A 21283-nucleotide genomic window follows, 5' to 3' on the forward strand; every position below is an offset into this window, starting at 1 on the left:
ACTGAAGTGGCAGGGTAAATGCTAAACCACTCAGCCAACTGCTGGTTTACAAATTTGATGGAATACATGGTATTTGATTTCTCAGCCACACCCACAGTGTCTATTCTCTATGCTAGGGTACTTACTTATCTATTCATTCAAAAATAATGTAACAATTTGCATTTGATAGTAGCAAATTGCAATAGTTTGAACAGTGTGTCCACTCATTTTTATATCCTTCTATATTTTTATATCCTTTTATTTATTTATTTTTTAATTATATTAATAAAATAAAAAATATATAAACGTCTGTCTGTCTGTCTGTCTGTCTGTCTGTCTGTCTGTCTGTCTGTCTGTCTGTCTGTCTGTCTGTCTGTCTGTCTGTCTGTAAGTCTGTCTGTGTATCTACCTATAGATATCAATCTTATTCATTTCAGAATGTCCCCTTGCGACCTCTGCTGACAAAGAAAGAGCATTGCATCCTTGGAAAGAAAACAATTACATAGGAACACATAAAAAAATGCTCTATAATAGCTTTCCCGGTCTGAAAGAATATTTTTTTAACACAGGGTGGTACAACAGACATATTTAGGAAAAGTCAAGAAAGTAGGGATTTGGAACGTGATCGAGTGCAAAGATATATTTTATTTTAACTCACAGGGGTCATTTGACCCCCCTCGACGGCTGTTCTAGTGTTAACTAAGCATTCCTTTTCCTCCCGAGATCCCGCTAATGTTATTATAAAGTAAAGGGAAACAAGATATCTATTCTTCCTCCACCTCTCTCGCTTCTCTGCTTGGTGTCGCTTATAGTTTGCCTCCCTCGCTCTGGTAACGTCACGTACGTGAAACAATTAAGCTCCGAATACTGATTTACGCTTCGAATACTCATTTTCCGAACGAGTATTCGAATATTCGAATAATTCGGGCCAGCCCTAGTGCCAAGCAACTAAGTTGGGAGACAACCTAGTGTTTTTATATGAATTCCTATTATTGGGTGTCAAGCAATGAAGTTGCGAGAAATTGCAGGTCGCTAGCCCAACAGCTCTAGCGCCACCAACAGATCAAAGTTGCACATGCATTCATGTTAATAACTTTCGACCCATTCATCCAATTTTCACACACAAGGTATCATTGGATTCCCTGGGCCAAGCCGAGTTCAACGCACCCAATGACGTCGTTTTGCGCCATGATGGATTTTCCGCCATCTTGGTTTATGTCAAAAACCTTCAAAATGCTACTTCTATCACAAATGTTGTCCAATCATCTCAAAACTTGGCACACATGATCTTCAGGGCAAGCTTGATAAAAAACATCGAATAGATTTTTCAAATTCAAAACCTTCTATCACAAATGTTGTCCAATCATCTCAAAACTTGGCACACATGATCTTCAGGGCAAGCTTGATAAAAAACATCGAATAGATTTTTAGAATTCAAAACCGTTTCATACAAATTTTCAATGTCTGATGATACTATCAGACCTCCCCGTATAGCTAGTAAATTATATCTCATGGAAACATCTGCGACAGCCAATCAAATTCGACCGCAAAGCCGCTTAACCGGAAATACGTATCAATCATATCAAATCATCATGTCTATCTGTCATACTGCATACAATCAGAACACGCATCATCAATTTTAGTTGTGCTGAACAGCGCTCATTAATAGGTAGACACTGCACTCGTGTGGCGACAAGCGGTACTTAAAAAGTCTAATGCAACAATGACTATATTTACCATTCCGCCCGCTTACAATATAAACTGCAATTCTTACTGGATTAGATGCTTCACAAATCACCTCCAGAACGGATGCTTGTTTACATTGTGTCTCTCTTATGGCCGGTTCAGACTACACGATTCTCAGACATTCCTCCACGATTTACCATGTCACACTATACGATCACAGAGTCAGGAAATCGGGCCTTGTCTTGTCGTAAGACTGGCCACACTACAAGATTCTCAGACATTCCTCCACGATTTAACATGTCACACTACACGATCTCAGAGCCAGGAAATCGGGCCTTGTCTCGTCGTAAGACTGGCCACACTACAAGATTTGAGGGTGCGATGCTCTCTATTTTGAATCAATCACGTTTGCAAGATATTTTGAAAATCTATGATTTGGAACTAACATAAATGCTTTTTACACTTTTGTCATAAAGGTTCCAGTAGTTTTTATATCTGCTCAATGCGGCAATTCCTCACAGTAGTTGCGTTGCGCGTGACATGAACTATACAAAGTAGACGCAGCAACAACGTAGCCTAGCAACAAAGCGTCAACAATGGGTCCTGAGTACCTAGCACTAGGCCTTATGCTGGCGGTCCTCTGAACAGAGACGGAAAGGAAGAAAAAAAAGAAAAGATTGTGGACTCGTTCTTGGGTTGAAAATGCAGGGACGTTGCTGCCGCCACATTTCCACCAATGTTGTCTCCATTATATTGCTCTATTTTCTATCGTTTTCTTTATTAGCATTCTTCTTGTTATTGATCGCATTCATTTTTGCATTAGTTACTCCTACTCAGCGTAGTGCAGTGAAGTCAGTGGGTAAACACTGCGCGTGAGCTCCAGCTGTTCGCGGGCTTCCCTCACGCAACTGGGGGCGTGGTTCCCTCATCTCAACAATGGATACGTCCTGCGATTCCCCAAAAAATTCTGACATGCCAAACTTTTCGTCGTGGGGTTTTCGAACGTCAGACGAAAGCATCGCAGATCGCAAGCATGTCACATTACAAGACCTCGTCTCGTCGCCGACCCGTCAAAATCGTGTACGATTCGCAAATTTGTCTGCGACGAAAGAATCGGGGCAAAATCGGGCTGAAATCGTGTAGTCTGAACGGGCCATAAGGGATATTGTTCCGAATACCCCTATGTACTTGTGTCATTCTGTCGGGCAGACTGTAATGCGCCCGTTCCTCTAGGTGGGGTCATTTTTCCATTTGGTAAACATTGACGCATACTTGTATAATGCTGTAGTTCATTCTGCCTGCTTTCTTTATTACCAATTACCGAGACGGTCGTCATGTAGCCACCTAGCCGATTATGTCAGTTCCGATTACCGATACGGTCGTCATGCAGCCACCTAGCCGATTAGGCCCGTCCGATTACCAATACGGTCGTCATGTAGCCACCCGGCCGATTGCGTCCGTCCTGCAGAATTAGGTTACTGATTACCGAGACGGTCGTCATGTGGACACCCAGCCGATTACGTCCGTCAGGGAGAATTAGCTTATCGAGTCCCATTACGCTTGACACCCACATTGCTGCATGCAGCTATATTTTAATTTGTTAACTTTTTTTTGTTCCTACCATTTATATTGGCATTGGGGCGGAACTAATTGTCGCCAGCATATGTTTCCTACACCACCCCTTTTTGCGACGTACCTTGCCCAATAGCGCCAAAGAAGCAGCACGTTCAATAAGTTTAAGGGACTCTCTAAATCGACGCCAATTCGACCTGGGCGGGACTTTACGTCCTACGTCACTCGCTATGGGTGTGCATGTGTGCGCGTAGCCGTTTGTCTCAGGGATCTGTGCACGAAGTTCGAACTCCCTTGCACTACAGATTACGAGCGTCAGTGTCGTACGCTACGGCTACGCGCACACATGCAAACCCATAGCGAGTGACGTAGGACGTAAAGTCCCGCCCAGGTCGAAGTGGCGTCGATTTAGAGAGTCCCGTTACAGTCTACTACGGGAGAGCGACTGGTTTGCCGTATTCAATACTACGTTACATTTCAAGCAGGTAATTATACGTTTTTTATCGTATGTAATACTGTCATTTCGTGTTTATTTGATTCTACCGTTAGCAGCTTTATGGATTATTAGTATATTTGTTAAAGATACCCGCTAATTTGACCGATTTTCATGTTTGTTCATAGATATGTCCTCCGTTGCCCAAGAAGATGCTAGAACACAGTAAGTAACCTTAACGTTAGTTAGCCAGGCTAACGTTGGCTAACGTTGTAGCTAACAAATAGGCTATTCTCAACAGTTTTGATTAGAACTATTTAACAACACCGGTATCTTAACTATTACCTATTTTATATCCAAAACTGTGTAGTTGGTCATATGTTGAAGCTTGGTTAACTAGTTGCCCAAATGTATCTAGTGCCCCCATGGAATGGACAGAGAGGCAAGACACTTTTCTTGCCAGAGAAGTGCTAGTGTCGGAGCCATACCGATTTAAGAAGGGGAGTGTGGACAAGGGGAAGGCCTGGTCTGCAATCGCAGACCGTCTGAATAGTTCCCTGGACCTTTTATTTAGGGTGTCTCAGAGGTCTGTGAGGGAGAGGTTTGCCCTGATCCAGGACAAATTCATTAAAAAGAACAACAGAGATGAGAGGAGTTCAGGGACCTCAATAATCATGACAGAAATAGATCAATTAATTGAGGAGGTAACGGAGAAGGAGAAGGCAGCTGAAGAGACAAGAGGAGTGAATGAAAACAGAGGAAAAATAGAGGCAGACAGGGCCAAAGCAGAGGAGGCTAGGAAGACGGCCATGGAGAGGATGGGCCAAACGAAAAGGAGGCTGAGTGAGGATGGAGAGGATTGCAGGAAGCATAGGAGAAGTGGAAATGACACCCTTGCATTTTTGAGGGAGAGAAGCGCAATTGATAGAGCGCTAAAAGAGAAAGAGCTTGATTTAAAAAAACTAGAGATGGAGGAGCAAGCGAGGAGGGCACAACAGGCACAGCAGCAGATGCTAGAAATGATGCAGATGATGCAGCAACAGCAGGCTCAAATGCAGGCTACCCAGGCCATGCTCCTGCAGCAGCAGCAGCAGCAAGGGCAAGCGTTGCTTGCTGTTATTGAAAAATTAAGTAAATGATCTAAGAGGTAATGCCTAAAGCACTAGCTATGTAGAGTCTGTCTGCTGTGCTTCTAATGAAAGCAATGTTATTACATTTTACGTGAACTCTACTTGTGAAAACTTTGTCTTGTCATGTCTTACAAATCTTGTTTTTTTTTCTCTTGCAGTGAACCTGGACTGGAGCATACTCACCAAATAAAAAAATTACATTAATTAAATAATAATATAAGCAAATAATTTTTAGATGACTGGTGAATAAATAAAACAGAATATAATGCACTGTACACACATGTCTGGACATTGCTCTTTTTTTTATTAAGGTGAGATAAGGTAACATATACCTTATCATTACATACTGTATACATTATATCCTAAGGTAACCTATATTTTATCATTACATACTATTTACATTATATCCTAAGGTAACCTATATCTTATCATTACATACTATATTCATACATACTCATGCAAAATAGTCCCGAATGTGTGGAGGATCCAATTTAAAAAAATGTGATGTTTGATTACCATACAGGCAAGTGAGTGCATTTCGTAACAAAGCAGATACAATGTACAGTTTACCTACACTACTCAACCCAATTTTTAAATTTTTCTTAAAGTCCATGAACTTAAAATAGTTTGCGATGTCTCCAAACATCCACTCTACAGACACTCTCACTTCACTCATGCCTTTGTTGAATGCCATCATCTGGGGAGTGAGATTGACATTTCTAAATGGGGCCTGGAGGTGGACACGCAGTGGATATGCCGGTGTTGTGTCGAGATCGGTTTCCCCATCGAGATGTGTTTCCCCTAGTCCCCGCCCCCGTCCGAAATTACCCGAAGAGCGAAGGAAGCGCGCGTACACAAAAAGCTCGCCCACGAGCTGCTGTGCTCGTACCACAGAGGCACTACGGAGAGAGCTAAGGTTCAAAACTGACTTTTTTTTAGCGAGTTTTATCTGAAGATGTTGTATTGTAGATTTCTATCATTAAATTCATTTATTTTCGTGAGAGACTTTTCATTTTGAATGTTATGGACTTTTGGAAGGAAGTGTGCTCATTCATAATACTTTCACATACAGTTCCCCCTCTGTTCCATAGGAAAGGAGGCTCACACATCTTTCAAATTCATACTGCTGACTTCTTTCCCCACAACAGATAAGTGCTGCGATTTTCAGGCTGATATCACTCAATTTGACCATTTAGAACAGGGGGAACGCATCCTGACAGCTTGGAATATTACTGTCAGATACCGTTCCCCCTCTGTTCCATAGGAAAGGAGGCTCACACATCTTTCAAATTCATACTGCTGACTTATTACCCCACAACAGATAAGTGCTGTGATTTTCAGGCTGATATCACTCAATTTGACCATTTAGAACAGGGGGAACGCATCCTGATAGCTTGGAATATTACTGTCAGATACCGTTCCCCCTCTGTTCCATAGGAAAGGAGGCTCACACATCTTTCAAATTCATACTGCTGACTTATTACCCCACAACAGATAAGTGATGTGATTTTCAGGCTGATATCATTAAATTTGACCATTTAGAACAGGGGGAACACATCCTGATAGCTTGGAATATTACTGTCAGATACCGTTCCCCCTCTCTTCCATAGGAAAGGAGGCTCACACATCTTTGAAATTCATACTGCTGACTTATTACCCCACAACAGATAAGTGCTGTGATTTTCAGGCTGATATCACTCAATTTGACCATTTAGAACAGGGGGAACGCATCCTGACAGCTTGGAATATTACTGTCAGATACCGTTCCCCCTCTGTTCCATAGGAAAGGAGGCTCACACACCTTTCAAATTCATACTGCTGACCTATTACCCCACAACAGATAAGTGCTGTGATTTTCAGGCTGATATCATTCAATTTGACCATTTAGAACAGGGGGAACGCATCCTGACAGCTTGGAATATTACTGTCAGATACCGTTCCCCCTCTGTTCCATAGGAAAGGAGGCTCACACACCTTTCAAATTCATACTGCTGACCTATTACCCCACAATAGATAAGTGCTGTGATTTTCAGGCTGATATCATTCAATTTGACCATTTAGAACAGGGGGAACGCATCCTGACAGCTTGGAATATTACTGTCAGATACCGTTCCCCCTCTGTTCCATAGGAAAGGAGGCTCACACATCTTTCAAATTCATACTGCTGACTTATTACCCCACAACAGATAAGTGCTGTGATTTTCAGGCTGATATCACTCAATTTGACCATTTAGAACAGGGGGAACGCATCCTGACAGCTTGGAATATTACTGTCAGATACCGTTCCCCCTCTGTTCCATAGGAAAGGAGGCTCACACATCTTTGAAATTCATACTGCTGACTTATTTCCCCACAACAGATAAGTGCTGTGATTTTCAGGCTGATATCATTAAATTTGACCATTTAGAACAGGGGGAACACATCCTGATAGCTTGGAATATTACTGTCAGATACCGTTCCCCCTCTCTTCCATAGGAAAGGAGGCTCACACATCTTTGAAATTCATACTGCTGACTTATTACCCCACAACAGATAAGTGCTGTGATTTTCAGGCTGATATCATTAAATTTGACCATTTAGAACAGGGGGAACACATCCTGATAGCTTGGAATATTACTGTCAGATACCGTTCCCCCTCTCTTCCATAGGAAAGGAGGCTCACACATCTTTGAAATTCATACTGCTGACTTATTACTCCACAACAGATAAGTGCTGTGATTTTCAGGCTAATATCACTCAATTTGACCATTTAGAACAGGGGGAACGCATCCTGATAGCTTGGAATATTACTGTCAGATACCGTTCCCCCTCTGTTCCATAGGAAAGGAGGCTCACACATCTTTGAAATTCATACTGCTGACTTATTACCCCACAACAGATAAGTGCTGTGATTTTCAGGCTAATATCACTCAATTTGACCATTTAGAACAGGGGGAACGCATCCTGACAGCTTGGAATATTACTGTCAGATACCGTTCCCCCTCTGTTCCATAGGAAAGGAGGCTCACACACCTTTCAAATTCATACTGCTGACCTATTACCCCACAACAGATAAGTGCTGTGATTTTCAGGCTGATATCATTAAATTTGACCATTTAGAACAGGGGGAACGCATCCTGACAGCTAGGAATATTACTGTCAGATACCGTTCCCCCTCTGTTCCATAGGAAAGGAGGCTCACACATCTTTCAAATTCATACTGCTGACTTATTACCCCACAACAGATAAGTGCTGTGATTTTCAGGCTGATATCACTCAATTTGACCATTTAGAACAGGGGGAACGCATCCTGACAGCTTGGAATATTACTGTCAGATACCGTTCCCCCTCTGTTCCATAGGAAAGGAGGCTCACACATCTTTGAAATTCATACTGCTGACTTATTTCCCCACAACAGATAAGTGCTGTGATTTTCAGGCTGATATCATTAAATTTGACCATTTAGAACAGGGGGAACACATCCTGATAGCTTGGAATATTACTGTCAGATACCGTTCCCCCTCTGTTCCATAGGAAAGGAGGCTCACACATCTTTCAAATTCATACTGCTGACTTATTACCCCACAACAGATAAGTGCTGTGATTTTCAGGCTGATATCACTCAATTTGACCATTTAGAACAGGGGGAACGCATCCTGATAGCTTGGAATATTACTGTCAGATACCGTTCCCCCTCTCTTCCATAGGAAAGGAGGCTCACACATCTTTCAAATTCATACTGCTGACCTATTACCCCACAACAGATAAGTGCTGCAACAGAACCAATAGATGTTTCGGCTCCAACAGAACTATACACAACACCGGCGCCGCAGCAACACAGCAACCCACCAGTTGTTCCCGTCCCTGCTCCTGTCCCTCCCATAGCCCAAGAGACGTCACCGGCGGCACCACAACAACAAACACTAACTCTGCGGCCTCCTCAAGTGAACTGGCTGAGTTTTCTGCCAAAGCAGTTCTTAAAAGTCATAAATCAGGCTGACCGGGAGTGGATCGCACAGATCCTATATGACCGAACAGGACAGCTAAAACAAAAGCTCACTCAGAACTGGTACCATCCTCCAAGCCCCACTAGATCCACCTCACCTTCAGATCCACTGCACTACTTTAGGCAGCGGATGTTCCTGTGGGCTCCAATGAGGATGTGGAGCATCCCTCTTAAATGCACATTGTGTAAAAGGAAGATGCACCACTCTGGCATTTACACAAAAGTGAGAGAGGTGATAGATGTGGACTCCAGATATTATCTGGTAGGTGGAGACTACCCAAGGTGCAGCAAATGCATGATCCCTGTCTGCCCTTGGAGTAGTGAGATCTTGCAGCAGCTGGATCCCTCCCACCGTAACAAGTTTCCTGCTGTCCTAACGACACAGCAGGCACTGGACAGGAAGTGTGTCACAATGTTGCGACCACGCACGGTAGGGAACAGCTCCAGCTACTCGCAACAGGTCTTGCAGGAGGTGCACAGCGAGGAGTGGGCGAGGCGTACTATAGACTACCTCACTGATTGTGAGGTCCATAAAAAGTCGTGCGTCCTCACCCAGTCCGAACCTGTATATCAACAGCCACCCACCTTCAGTCGTCTGCCCCTGGCTCAGTGGTTTGAAACCGTCCACACGAATGAGGTTCTTGGCCACCTGGAGGAGTTGAACGGTGTTATAACATCAACTTATGGCAGAATCTTAAAGCTGGACTCCACCAAGAAGGTAAAAGATAACTGATGTAAATTTGTTCTCATTCGTGTTTATTAGTATGTCCAATGATTTGCTAATGTCTTCTGTAGATCACTAAAAAGCTGGCAGGTGGCATTGAGAACACGGCCACGTGGATGAGCAACATCGGCAATGAACTTGGCCAAGTTCTCAACTCAGTGCTGACCACTGGTGAGGGGGCTGGCCTTGATGACCTGTGCCAAGGCGTTGTCCGGAGGTACAGGGATGCTGGTGAGCCAGAGCCAGATGCCATACATGGACAGGGACTGCTGCAGTGAGTCAGGTGTGTTGCCTTCAATTTGTGCTGGGATGTTTCTTATGAATTTGTTGTTTGATGAATAGTTTTAGCAGTATATTAATGAAATTGGTAATGTGTTGACTGGAAACAATCTGAATTACTTGTATTTATGGCGTGTTGTTTATTATAGGGGAGAAACCCAGTTCTCACTTGGTTTCGTCCATGGACCTTCACAGTGAGACTGGATGTGTTTCATTTCATGAGGCGTTTCACCAATGGCCTGACCACTGAGCATCCTTCCACTATATGGCACATTCTGCTCAAAACTTTCCAGCTGCATTTTCAAATGGGACAAAGCAGACATTGAAAAGTTGCAGCAGGCCAAGAGGGCAGAGCTGGTGAAAAAACACCCGGGTCACAATCCTACCCACAGCCAGGTGTTAGCGAGCATCACCTCCAGCGAACTGGCTAAGCACTGCCGCAGGAAAACGCAAGGGGTTGAGGAGACTCGCGCCCTCATCCAACAACTGTTGGACTCCATGTGGGACCTCACAGACACCACAGGGTTATCGCTCATCAACAAGGAGAGCATGTCTCGTGTGTGGGAGGTGCAGCAGAAGCACTTGCCCTGCATCCAAGATCCAACTGGTGTACAGTTGTACATCAACACCGGATCAAAGTTGGAGAAGGGGGATAAAGCACTTGACGTCCTGAGATGTGCCAGAGGGTCCTCCTCTCTCGAGAGCTTTCATAAGCATCAATGCTGTTTCATCCCAGGCAAGTTGAAACACTTAACATTTAAAATACTTTGTTAATGTATCAAGATGTGATTAAGCTGTGTCTTACTCTTAAGTATTAAAATCTGCATTTATTATTACACTAATGTCCATGTTGCAATGTATTTTGAATGTTATATCTCCCTTGTGAGTCGCTTTGGATAAAAGCGTCTGTTGAATGACTAAGGCCCAATCCCATTTCTACCCCTTACCCCTTACCCTTACCCCTCCCCCTTGTTTTGAAGGGGGAAGGGGGAAGGGGAAGGGGTAGGGGTAGAAATGGGATTGGGCCTTAATGTAAATGCAAGTTGTTTTAACATTCTTTTTTTTCGTTTTCGTTAATACCTTTTTCTTGCCAGGGTGGAGATGTAATGCTCTGCACACGCAAATGTATATGCTGGAGGGGTTGTCCAGATGGAACATCAATCGGGCCCAGCAGGCTCTGAATATGAGTGTCACGTCACAAACTCGAATTTATGGTGTTCGTCTGATGTCCAGTGTGAACGCCCTCAGCAACAGAGTCCTGGGAAGTGCACTTCTTCAAGAGTTTACACCCCCGGGTAAACCTACCGGTAAGATTCTCATGGCAACAAAAGAACAGATGCTGAACAATATTCTATTAGTGCCAAACTGCCAGATCATGATGGTTACACTCACTCTTTCTACTTCAATCTTATTTTTCCTGGTGACTACTTATGGCAGGTGAGCTTATTGCGGTGGAGTATTTGCTGGCCCAGTCCAACAGAGGAGATCTGCTGAGTGCGCCTGACGCAATTGGCGCCAACCTGCCAGAGGGGCCGGAGGAAGTTCAGGAGGATGAGTTTCCGGATGAGACAATACCTCAGGCCACTGATATTCTTTTCCCTTCTTCTTCTCAGGTAATGATGTGATAGCCCTTTGATAATCTATCAGAACATCCTCCTCATCGTTACCCGCTTATCCGGGGTCGGGTCGCGACCTATCTATCAGAACATTTTCACTGTAAATCTAATTTGATAAGGGTAATTCCTTTGTGTTACATGGGCACAACAAAGTTCACCTCACTGTACTCTCATTCACTTCTTTCAAATAATTCCCTTTAGGAACCTACGGCTGAAAGTGAAGGTGCATCTCAGAGTCCTGTCAGCTCCCCATTTGAGGACAGTGGGCCTATCACTTGAACTCCGGTAAAGTAGCTAATGTCTGACAATTAGAAATGCTTATTCCTTCAGTGTTTCTCTTAATTTAGCGATACAAACTGTTTTTGTTTTCATTTCATATGACAGGATAGTCGGTGTGATCCCAGAGGCATTCCCGGATGGGAGGCAGTCGATGCCTTGGCAGGGTACCTTGTCAGCCTCAACCGGACGATAACTGCTCTTTCGAACCAAGAAATAGCAGATATACTGAGGTTGTACTCCAGCCTGGATGGAATCGACAAGTCCCCAACAAAGTACTCCCTAAGAAATAAGAAGACGACCTTGCCAGGGCCATGGAGAGCTTCTCGGAAACGCAGTGGCTCTGCTCCAGGCCAACAAGCAGCCGAGAGGTACCTGCAAACAATCAGCTTCAAGTATATGTGTGTAGCTGTGTGTTCATGTGTAATTAACTGCATACACATACACTTTAATGGTGTGTGTATATATACATTTAATATACTTGTAATATATGTGTGTAAAAGTGTGTTTGTACATTTGTATGTAACATACAGGGGTATATATATATATATATATATATATATATATATATATATATATACACACACACACCCACAAAACAAACACACACATTTTGTGTTTACAGTACACACACAATGTTAGTTATATTATCTTGCCTTTTCGCAGATTGTTCATGGTTCATGGCCAGGCTGCCCATAGACCCGATTACACCAGGGTCTCTGAGTGTGTTGCACTGAAGCTTTTCAAGGAGTTCAAGGAAGGCAGAAATAGACCAAAAGACCCTAAGGGGAGGACATTTGCAATTCCTCAGGCTATTGTCATGACGTATGGTCATATTAAACAATTAATTGAGGATTGCCAACAAATCCTGCAAAGCACCAACCTGGTACTGGTGACCATAAATAATGCAACAGTCTCTTCTTGGTGAGTTAATTTTTACTGCTTCATATATTCCCTTCAAAAGGACTTATAAATTCATAGGCACATGCATTCAAAACGTATAATGACTAAAAAACAATGTGAAAAACTCTGATCCCCCCCCCCAAATAGGCTGCAGGATCGGCAGAAGAGGGCCGACCGCGATTCTCTGCTTCAAGGGGTGGAGCTTCCTCAGCAGGTCCACGTGGCAGAGGAATCCCTCCTGGAGGCCCTGGACATCTGAGCGGGTTCCACATGGGCATGCAGATCTGGAGTTCGAGGAACCTGACAACCGTGAGGGTGAGGCGGTGATTCGGCGACGCCGACGCCGAACTCAGGTTTCCAGCGAAGACGCTGGAGGAGATGATGGTTGGACTGTTCCTTTCCCCTATTCATCTGACCTAGCCCATTGTGAGCAGTGTCAACACCCAGCTCCTGTGTCTCAATCACAGAGCTGGTACCCATACCAAACACCGTCAGCTCCAGCGTCTCAATCTCGTGGCTGGTCCCCATACCAGCTGCCTCCAACACTGGAGTCTCAGTATCAGGCCTGGGCCTCTTACCAACGGCCTCCAGCCTCTCACACTCAGGGCTGGTCGGGGCCCTCATACGAGCCGCCACATCGTCGCTCTCGCTCCGTGTGTGTGTGTGTGTGTGTGTGTGTGTGTGTGTGTGTGTGTGTGTGTGTGTGTGTGTGTGTGTGTGTGTGTGTGTGTGTGTGTGTGTGTGTGTGTGTGTGTGTGTGTGTGTGTGTGTGTGTATGAGAATGACAGGGAGAACGAGTGTTATGCGGAGATAAATGGACGGAACGATTTATAGATTTCAAAATCGCGTTATAAAAAAATAAAAAAAAAGACAGAATCAATTCGTGGCGCTCGATGTTGATTCTGTGGCGCCGCGCCACACAATGGTCTATGTATGGGAAAGACTGGAGGTATGCTTTCCTATGCAGAGTCAATGTATTACCATATTGGACGGCGCTCAGTACTGTCAATTTATATAATGTAAAAGACAAAATGTGATTTGAATTTAAGCTATGAATGTTAGTATTTTAAATGCGCTGTGTTTAATGAACACAATGTTGATTTACATGATTAAAACATTTGTTTACAGAGGAAACATCCATCAAAGCTGAAGGGGGATGATAATGTAGTGCATTAAGCTATACCTGTTTACAAAGGTTAAGGACTGTTTAGCCCTGAATTTTCATTGAAATTTGCAAAGTTTTTGCTACAGAGAAATAAAACTCTCTTCAGACACAAATAATTGTCTTCTTGTTTAGTACGTCCATGTTGCTGAAACGGGAGCTTAAGGCTAGCCTACTTATCTCTTGAAAATGTATCATTAGACCAAGGTTTCTGTATCGATGCTGTTGTCTTCTGATGTGATGTGAAATCTTTGCTCCAAATTGTTTTTTAAAAACGTATCTAAAGTATAATGACACAGTATGCATCCATTCATGTGTGGTGACATGATTTGTTTAATTTTTACACTTTCATTTGTAAAGGTGTTGCATTAATTAAACAAAACTAGTTTGAGATTGATATCCCCTTGTCTATAATGCCCTACACAGAAGAGATCCCCGCCCCCTCCCGCTGTTTAAAAGTAACTAGTAACTTGTACTTTAAGATCATTTTAAATCAGCTACTTTTTACTTTTACTTAAGTAGATTTTTTAGACCAGTACTTTTACTTTTACTTATGTAAGGGTTAATTTAATGCACTGTCATTTAATTTTTGAGTTTGAAGTGCCAGTTTTCTGAGGCAGTAAGTTGTTGATGGATGCAATTTTGTTTGGTTTACAGCTAATTCCAATAAATATGCTCTGTGAAGTGAACAGTGAATATTTTCTCTCTATTTGATTATTTTAAGTAGTAGTAAGTATTAATATTACAGTAGCATTAAACATTTTCATCATTTAAAATGATTTAAACAGTACCTGACAGTAATATTGCCATTTAATTTTGTGTTGATTGCATTTGAATAATAATAGTTTGTTCTAAAAAGTTAGTATACACTATTTATTTTTTGTTGAATGTTATAAAAGTCTTTAATGCTTGTCTGAGCCTCCTTTCCCATGGAACAGAGGGGGAACGGTATCTGACAGTAATATTCCAAGCTGTCAGGATGCGTTCCCCCTGTTCTAAATGGTCAAATTTAATGATATCAGCCTGAAAATCACAGCACTTATCTGTTGTGGGGTAATAAGTCAGCAGTATGAATTTCAAAGATGTGTGAGCCTCCTTTCCTATGGAACAGAGGGGGAACGGTATCTGACAGTAATATTCCAAGCTGTCAGGATGCGTTCCCCCTGTTCTAAATGGTCAAATTTAATGATATCAGCCTGAAAATCACAGCACTTATCTGTTGTGGGGTAATAAGTCAGCAGTATGAATTTCAAAGATGTGTGAGCCTCCTTTCCTATGGAACAGAGGGGGAACGGTATCTGACAGTAATATTCCAAGCTGTCAGGATGCGTTCCCCCTGTTCTAAATGGTCAAATTGAGTGATATCAGCCTGAAAATCACAGCACTTATCTGTTGTGGGGTAATAAGTCAGCAGTATGAATTTGAAAGATGTGTGAGCCTCCTTTCCTATGGAACAGAGGGGGAACGGTAACTGACAGTAATATTCCAAGCTATCAGGATGTGTTCCCCCTGTTCTAAATGGTCAAATTTAATGATATCAGCCTGAAAATCACAGCACTTATCTGTTGTGGGGTAATAAGTCAGCAGTATGAATTTCAAAGATGTGTGAGCCTCCTTTCCTATGGAACAGAGGGGGAACGGTATCTGACAGTAATATTCCAAGCTGTCAGGATGCGTTCCCCCTGTTCTAAATGGTCAAATTGAGTGATATTAGCCTGAAAATCACAGCACTTATCTGTTGTGGGGTAATAAGTCAGCAGTATGAATTTGAAAGATGTGTGAGCCTCCTTTCCTATGGAAGAGAGGGGGAACGGTATCTGACAGTAATATTCCAAGCTATCAGGATGCGTTCCCCCTGTTCTAAATGGTCAAATTGAGTGATATCAGCCTGAAAATCACAGCACTTATCTGTTGTGGGGTAATAAGTCAGCAGTATGAATTTGAAAGATGTGTGAGCCTCCTTTCCTATGGAACAGAGGGGGAACGGTATCTGACAGTAATATTCCAAGCTATCAGGATGTGTTCCCCCTGTTCTAAATGGTCAAATTTAATGATATCAGCCTGAAAATCACAGCACTTATCTGTTGTGGGGAAATAAGTCAGCAGTATGAATTTCAAAGATGTGTGAGCCTCCTTTCCTATGGAACAGAGGGGGAACGGTATCTGACAGTAATATTCCAAGCTGTCAGGATGCGTTCCCCCTGTTCTAAATGGTCAAATTGAGTGATATCAGCCTGAAAATCACAGCACTTATCTGTTGTGGGGTAATAAGTCAGCAGTATGAATTTGAAAGATGTGTGAGCCTCCTTTCCTATGGAACAGAGGGGGAACGGTATCTGACAGTAATATTCCTAGCTGTCAGGATGCGTTCCCCCTGTTCTAAATGGTCAAATTGAATGATATCAGCCTGAAAATCACAGCACTTATCTGTTGTGGGGTAATAGGTCAGCAGTATGAATTTGAAAGGTGTGTGAGCCTCCTTTCCTATGGAACAGAGGGGGAACGGTATCTGACAGTAATATTCCAAGCTGTCAGGATGCGTTCCCCCTGTTCTAAATGGTCAAATTGAGTGATATTAGCCTGAAAATCACAGCACTTATCTGTTGTGGGGTAATAAGTCAGCAGTATGAATTTCAAAGATGTGTGAGCCTCCTTTCCTATGGAAGAGAGGGGGAACGGTATCTGACAGTAATATTCCAAGCTATCAGGATGTGTTCCCCCTGTTCTAAATGGTCAAATTTAATGATATCAGCCTGAAAATCACAGCACTTATCTGTTGTGGGGTAATAAGTCAGCAGTATGAATTTGAAAGATGTGTGAGCCTCCTTTCCTATGGAACAGAGGGGGAACGGTATCTGACAGTAATATTCCAAGCTATCAGGATGCGTTCCCCCTGTTCTAAATGGTCAAATTGAGTGATATCAGCCTGAAAATCACAGCACTTATCTGTTGTGGGGTAATAAGTCAGCAGTATGAATTTGAAAGATGTGTGAGCCTCCTTTCCTATGGAACAGAGGGGGAACGGTATCTGACAGTAATATTCCAAGCTGTCAGGATGCGTTCCCCCTGTTCTAAATGGTCAAATTGAGTGATATCAGCCTGAAAATCACAGCACTTATCTGTTGTGGGGAAAGAAGTCAGCAGTATGAATTTCAAAGATGTGTGAGCCTCCTTTCCTATGGAACAGAGGGGGAACTGTATCTGAAAGTATTATGAATGAGCACACTTCCTTCCAAAAGTCCATAACATTCAAAATGAAAAGTCTCTCACGGAAATAAATGAATTTAATGATAGAAATCTACAATACAACATCTTCAGATAAAACTCGCTAAAAAAAAGTCCGTTTTGAACCTTAGCTCTCTCCGTAGTGCCTCTGTGGTACGAGCACAGCAGCTCGTGGGCGAGCTTTTTGTGTACGCGCGCTTCCTTCGCTCTTCGGGTAATTTCGGACGGGGGCGGGGACTAGGGGAAACACATCTCGATGGGGAAACCGATCTCGACACAACACCTGTTCTCCATATAGGCACATTGGATGTCCCGCAGGGGACACTGCATGCTCTTCCAGCACAGGTAGCAAACCAGAGTCTGCTAAAAGGCCAGAATCATGTTTCCTTCCCTCTGCAATACAAAATAGGTAAACATGTATCACATCAAACACAGCAATAGGAGTATACCTAAATGTGACCCCCCCCCCCCCCCCCCCCCCATGTAACACGTTGTCACATAAGACCTAACTTACCTACTGGACCATGCAGATTGGCGATTAGGCCATTTGGGATGGCAACTGCCTGGAATTTTAGGCTGTGTACCCTTTTGTGGCCATTGTACAACACCCGTTGGTTTAATCCCGGTCTGGCGATAGGTCGTACTGTGCCGTCAATAAAGCCAAAACAATTGTCCAGTGGTGCGCCCATCTGCTGGATGCAGTCCGCATATGTTTGCAAAGCGACTGGATTCAAAATACTGTTGTTCCACTCAGTAATTTTGTGATGGTGAATATCATATAAGAAATCCAGCACGCAATTCGTTGCCATACACAAGACTGGTACTGGTCGCTGCCCAAATCGCTGCATCATGTCGCTGTAACGGCATGGGTATGCTAACCTCTTCAGTAACATGCACAGCGCCTCTGTGCCATCCACCACACTTCTCTGCTCGCAGACGAACTCGGTGGGTATGCCGAGAGCCTCCACCAGCAGTGGTATGTCTGCTTTTCTTACCCGGAACTCCGCAAGGCATTCATCGTCCTTCATTTCGACCAGATTAAAGGGTCTATAATCGTTGTATGGCAAGTCTAAATTGCTGGACCGGTTCTCTTCGTAGAGTAATACAAACTCCTCGTCCGTAATTAAGTTGTCATCCAACGCAAATATCAAATGCTCTCGGGCCATTTTAAGAGACATAATGACCTAATACGTACTTTTAGATACTTTTAGTTTAAAAAAAACCTTTAACATCGGATCAGGTGGACGAATACAGAATACGAAATACAGAAAGATGTCCGCAAGAAGTAGCCGTTGACAGTTACAATGTTGCTTAATGATAGTGGATTACCACTACTACGGCAACTCGTTGGAATGTTCGGGGACGCCGTAGCCGTCCCTCTACCGTCGCTGCTTAAAGTCCCTATTGGGACAAACGGCTGCGGCGCACACATGCAAACCCATAGCGAGTGACGTAGGACGTAAAGTCCCGCCCAGGTCGAAGTGGCGTCGATTTAGAGAGTCCTATAAGTAAAAAGTAAAAGTTAAAGAGAAGAAGACTAAAGGACAAGGAAGAAGTATACAATAAATTCTCTCCTTAGTAGTTAGCAGTGGATGAGGTATGTTTATCTTTATTTATGTCTATGAAGGACGTGAATGATCGTATTGTGTTGCATTCCATTGCATGGTTGGTGCGTGATTTGCATATTGTCCATTGTATTTATCTATTTGAATTATTTTTTCTTTTAAACCCAGTTCTCACGGGTTGGTTCGACCTGGAATTAAGACCCCGTTCATAACAAGGACCTCTGGCCTCGCATGTACTACTTGGGAGCCACAGTGAGAACTCGACTGCTCTGCATGAGTAGCCGAGGAAGACGCAACCAGACGGCAGCGGCAGTAGCCATCTCCATGTCGCATGTGTATCTTCTACCACCGTCAACGCAGCAACACAGGAAGAGCAAGCTCACATGATGGTTAAAGAGCCCATGCCATTAAAATCACATTTTTCCTATTGTTTGTTAAATAACATAGGTCTGAATAAGTTTGTGAGCTGTGGTAAGTTTGAAATCTATGCAGTTTGTCTGCTGAATGCAATAGGCAATGAAAGGAAAAAGGCAGAAGAAATGAGCCGATCTGGATAAGGTGACACTGTGACGTAGCGTTGTCAAACTATTATTAATGGCCCTGCCCACTTGGTTGGTTTGTAACCACCCACAAGAATTCTGAAAGAGTCGTGATTGAGCTAGTGCTAAATGCTAATACGTGTACGGTAGTTGCTTAGTTCGTAGTAACAGGCTAGTTACAGAATTTTGAATGCAAGGGCAGAATGACATCGAAGTACATAAACTGCGACTTGCTGCCTGCCGCCGGTTGCCGCGAGGCACCACCGCCGCGAAGCACCACCGCCCGGCAGCGGGCAGCCGGGCGGTGGTGCCTCGCGCCGGCAGCAGGCAGCAGGCAGCAGGCAGCAGGCAGCAGGCAGCAGGCAGCAGGCAGCAGGCAGCAGGCAGCAGGCAGCAGGCAGCAGGCAGCAGGCAGCAGGCAGCAGGCAGCAGGCAGCAGGCAGCAGGCAGCAGGCAGCAGGCAGCAGGCAGCAGGCAGCAGGCAGCAGGCAGCAGGCAGCAGGCAGCAGGCAGCAGGCAGCAGGCAGCAGGCAGCAGGCAGCAGGCAGCGCACGGTTCTGTCTACTACAGATTGATGTGGAAGTGGAAGAACCAGAGACGTCGGAGAACCCGACGAAGTCCTTTGTGATTCATTATATCGTCTGGACGTGCACACAGCTTTTGGCCGTGATAATATGTATTATTTGATATAGATATCTATGTATTATATGATATTATTTAGATATAGAGCTCCAGGACTGTAACGCAATTGTTGTACACTTCCTTGTTATTTGGATAACCGTTCTGCTGTTGGTGTGATGGCGCATAACACGTCGGACTCTCGTCTCTGGTATTTCTACAACGAGACTCGTAGTGGGGGTTATCTCATCTTTACTACTGAGTTAATTACCAAGCTAACAATAATATTGAATTCAAACCAAACTAAAGTAACCCAAGTAATATTTCCGAGTTTGAGCGAGCCCCTGAGTGACGAAGAAGGTGTCAGTGATGATGACATTAAGCAGCACTGCACAGAAGCACAACCACGAACGACCAAAGGTATTGAAGCTGATATCCCCACTTCCACACAAGAGCCACAAAGAGGCCAAACGGTTCGTAAATTGACAGAAAGGGGCCAAGAACTGCACTATGAGCAAGTAAGAAAGGTTGCACATCGTTTCAATGTGAGCTACGAGAAGTGGAAGACTATCATTAAAGACGCCAAAGTTACGCTGAGTGGTCAATGCTCAAACGACCTGCTGCATGAACACGCACACACACACACACAGTCAAGCCTACTATCATTGCTTGTGTATCTCGGTATTCCTTCTTCTTTTTGCTCCAGTCTGTCTCCCTCTATTGGTGTGTGTGTGTGTGAGGTGTCGGTGGGTGTGGAAGTCCATTCATTCTCCCGGCTCCCACATCTTTAATCCCATTCACCTGTCCCAAGCCTATCTCCCTCTCACTCTCTCTCTCACTATCTCTCTCACTGCTCCATGGACAGTCTTCACAGTGGCCTCAACGTCCCTACTGGGCGCAGTGGAGCCTGCAGGGGCCCTTCAGGGATGTTTCGTAAAACTTCCAAGTCGGTCAAAAGACACACTAATGCACCAATCATGTTCTCTGCGAATGGTTCTATTCTGATTTAACTGAAACGTTACCCTGCAATATTGTACAGCCATTTGGGAATTGGTTGTTTTTTATGTGTGATCTTAGAGTTTACACTGCAATGGTGTTTAAGTAGAGGGAAGTGTTAAGTGTACACACACAGACAAAATATATATAAATATAAATCACCTTTTTGGATTTGGCCTTTGTATTTCCCCTAATATTACCCTTCATTCCCCTCTGTGGGTGTGTTTTGGTTTCTGTGTATCAGTGCAACACGTGGACGGTAGATGGAAAGAAGACGTCATTCTAGGTAGTAGGTAATAGGGATTCATGGGAACATTTATGCAGTGAATCAGGAATAAAACACACTAAGTGGAAGGTTTTTGTGCATTTGTGGATATGTGGGCGTGTGTGTGTGTGTGTGTGTGTGTATGAGCGGAGGGGGTCTGGGGAGTGGAAATTACCTGGTAGCAGGAATGTGGAAAAGGCTGTTTGATTATCCCTACATACACTCACTATGCACACACACACACACACACACACACACACACACACACGATCATATGTGCCTTCATACCATCAACTCTGCTCTTGAAGTAATATATATTATTTTACTACA

At 43.7% G+C, this 21283-nt stretch overlaps 2 protein-coding genes and 2 long non-coding RNA genes across 4 annotated transcripts; 3 read left to right on the forward strand and 1 right to left on the reverse strand.

The window, feature by feature from the left end:
- Positions 1–3638: 3638 nt before the first annotated feature.
- On the forward strand, positions 3639–5065 carry LOC130380199 (uncharacterized). The gene is made up of 3 exons (XR_008895205.1): positions 3639–3722; positions 3859–3895; positions 4959–5065. It is a non-coding gene; the product is annotated as an uncharacterized LOC130380199 (long non-coding RNA).
- A 3945-nt stretch (positions 5066–9010) lies between these two features.
- On the forward strand, positions 9011–9787 carry LOC130380045 (uncharacterized). Its single transcript, XM_056587227.1, has 2 exons — positions 9011–9503; positions 9581–9787. The coding sequence occupies exons 1-2, from the start codon at positions 9081–9083 to the stop codon at positions 9785–9787; spliced, it is 630 nt and encodes a 209-aa protein (XP_056443202.1). The 5' UTR covers positions 9011–9080.
- A 1100-nt stretch (positions 9788–10887) lies between these two features.
- Positions 10888–12790, forward strand: LOC130380200 (uncharacterized). The gene is made up of 6 exons (XR_008895206.1): positions 10888–11095; positions 11226–11401; positions 11606–11689; positions 11789–12051; positions 12347–12604; positions 12731–12790. It is a non-coding gene; the product is annotated as an uncharacterized LOC130380200 (long non-coding RNA).
- A 2569-nt stretch (positions 12791–15359) lies between these two features.
- Positions 15360–18366, reverse strand: LOC130379259 (uncharacterized). The gene is made up of 2 exons (XM_056585978.1): positions 17485–18366; positions 15360–17363 (listed from the first exon to the last, which is right to left on the reverse strand). The coding sequence occupies exons 1-2, from the start codon at positions 18146–18148 to the stop codon at positions 17098–17100; spliced, it is 930 nt and encodes a 309-aa protein (XP_056441953.1). The 5' UTR covers positions 18149–18366; the 3' UTR covers positions 15360–17097.
- Between the last annotated feature and the right edge of the window lie 2917 nt (positions 18367–21283).

Source organism: Gadus chalcogrammus, chromosome 3, assembly GCF_026213295.1.
Source record: "Gadus chalcogrammus isolate NIFS_2021 chromosome 3, NIFS_Gcha_1.0, whole genome shotgun sequence".
Classification (NCBI taxonomy): Eukaryota; Metazoa; Chordata; class Actinopteri; order Gadiformes; family Gadidae; genus Gadus; species Gadus chalcogrammus.

What these genes read in the sequence shown, in the direction of transcription:
- LOC130380045 (XM_056587227.1), top strand. Translation starts at nt 9,081, where the DNA reads ATGATCCCTGTCTGCCCTTGGAGTAGTGAGATCTTGCAGCAGCTGGAT. An exon ending in AGCTGGACTCCACCAAGAAG is followed by an intron (nt 9,504 to 9,580) that starts GTAAAAGATAAC and finishes TGTCTTCTGTAG; the next exon opens with ATCACTAAAAAGCTGGCAGG.
- LOC130379259 (XM_056585978.1), bottom strand. Translation starts at nt 18,148, where the DNA reads ATGTCTCTTAAAATGGCCCGAGAGCATTTGATATTTGCGTTGGATGAC. An exon ending in CAATCTGCATGGTCCAGTAG is followed by an intron (nt 17,364 to 17,484) that starts GTAAGTTAGGTC and finishes TTTGTATTGCAG; the next exon opens with AGGGAAGGAAACATGATTCT.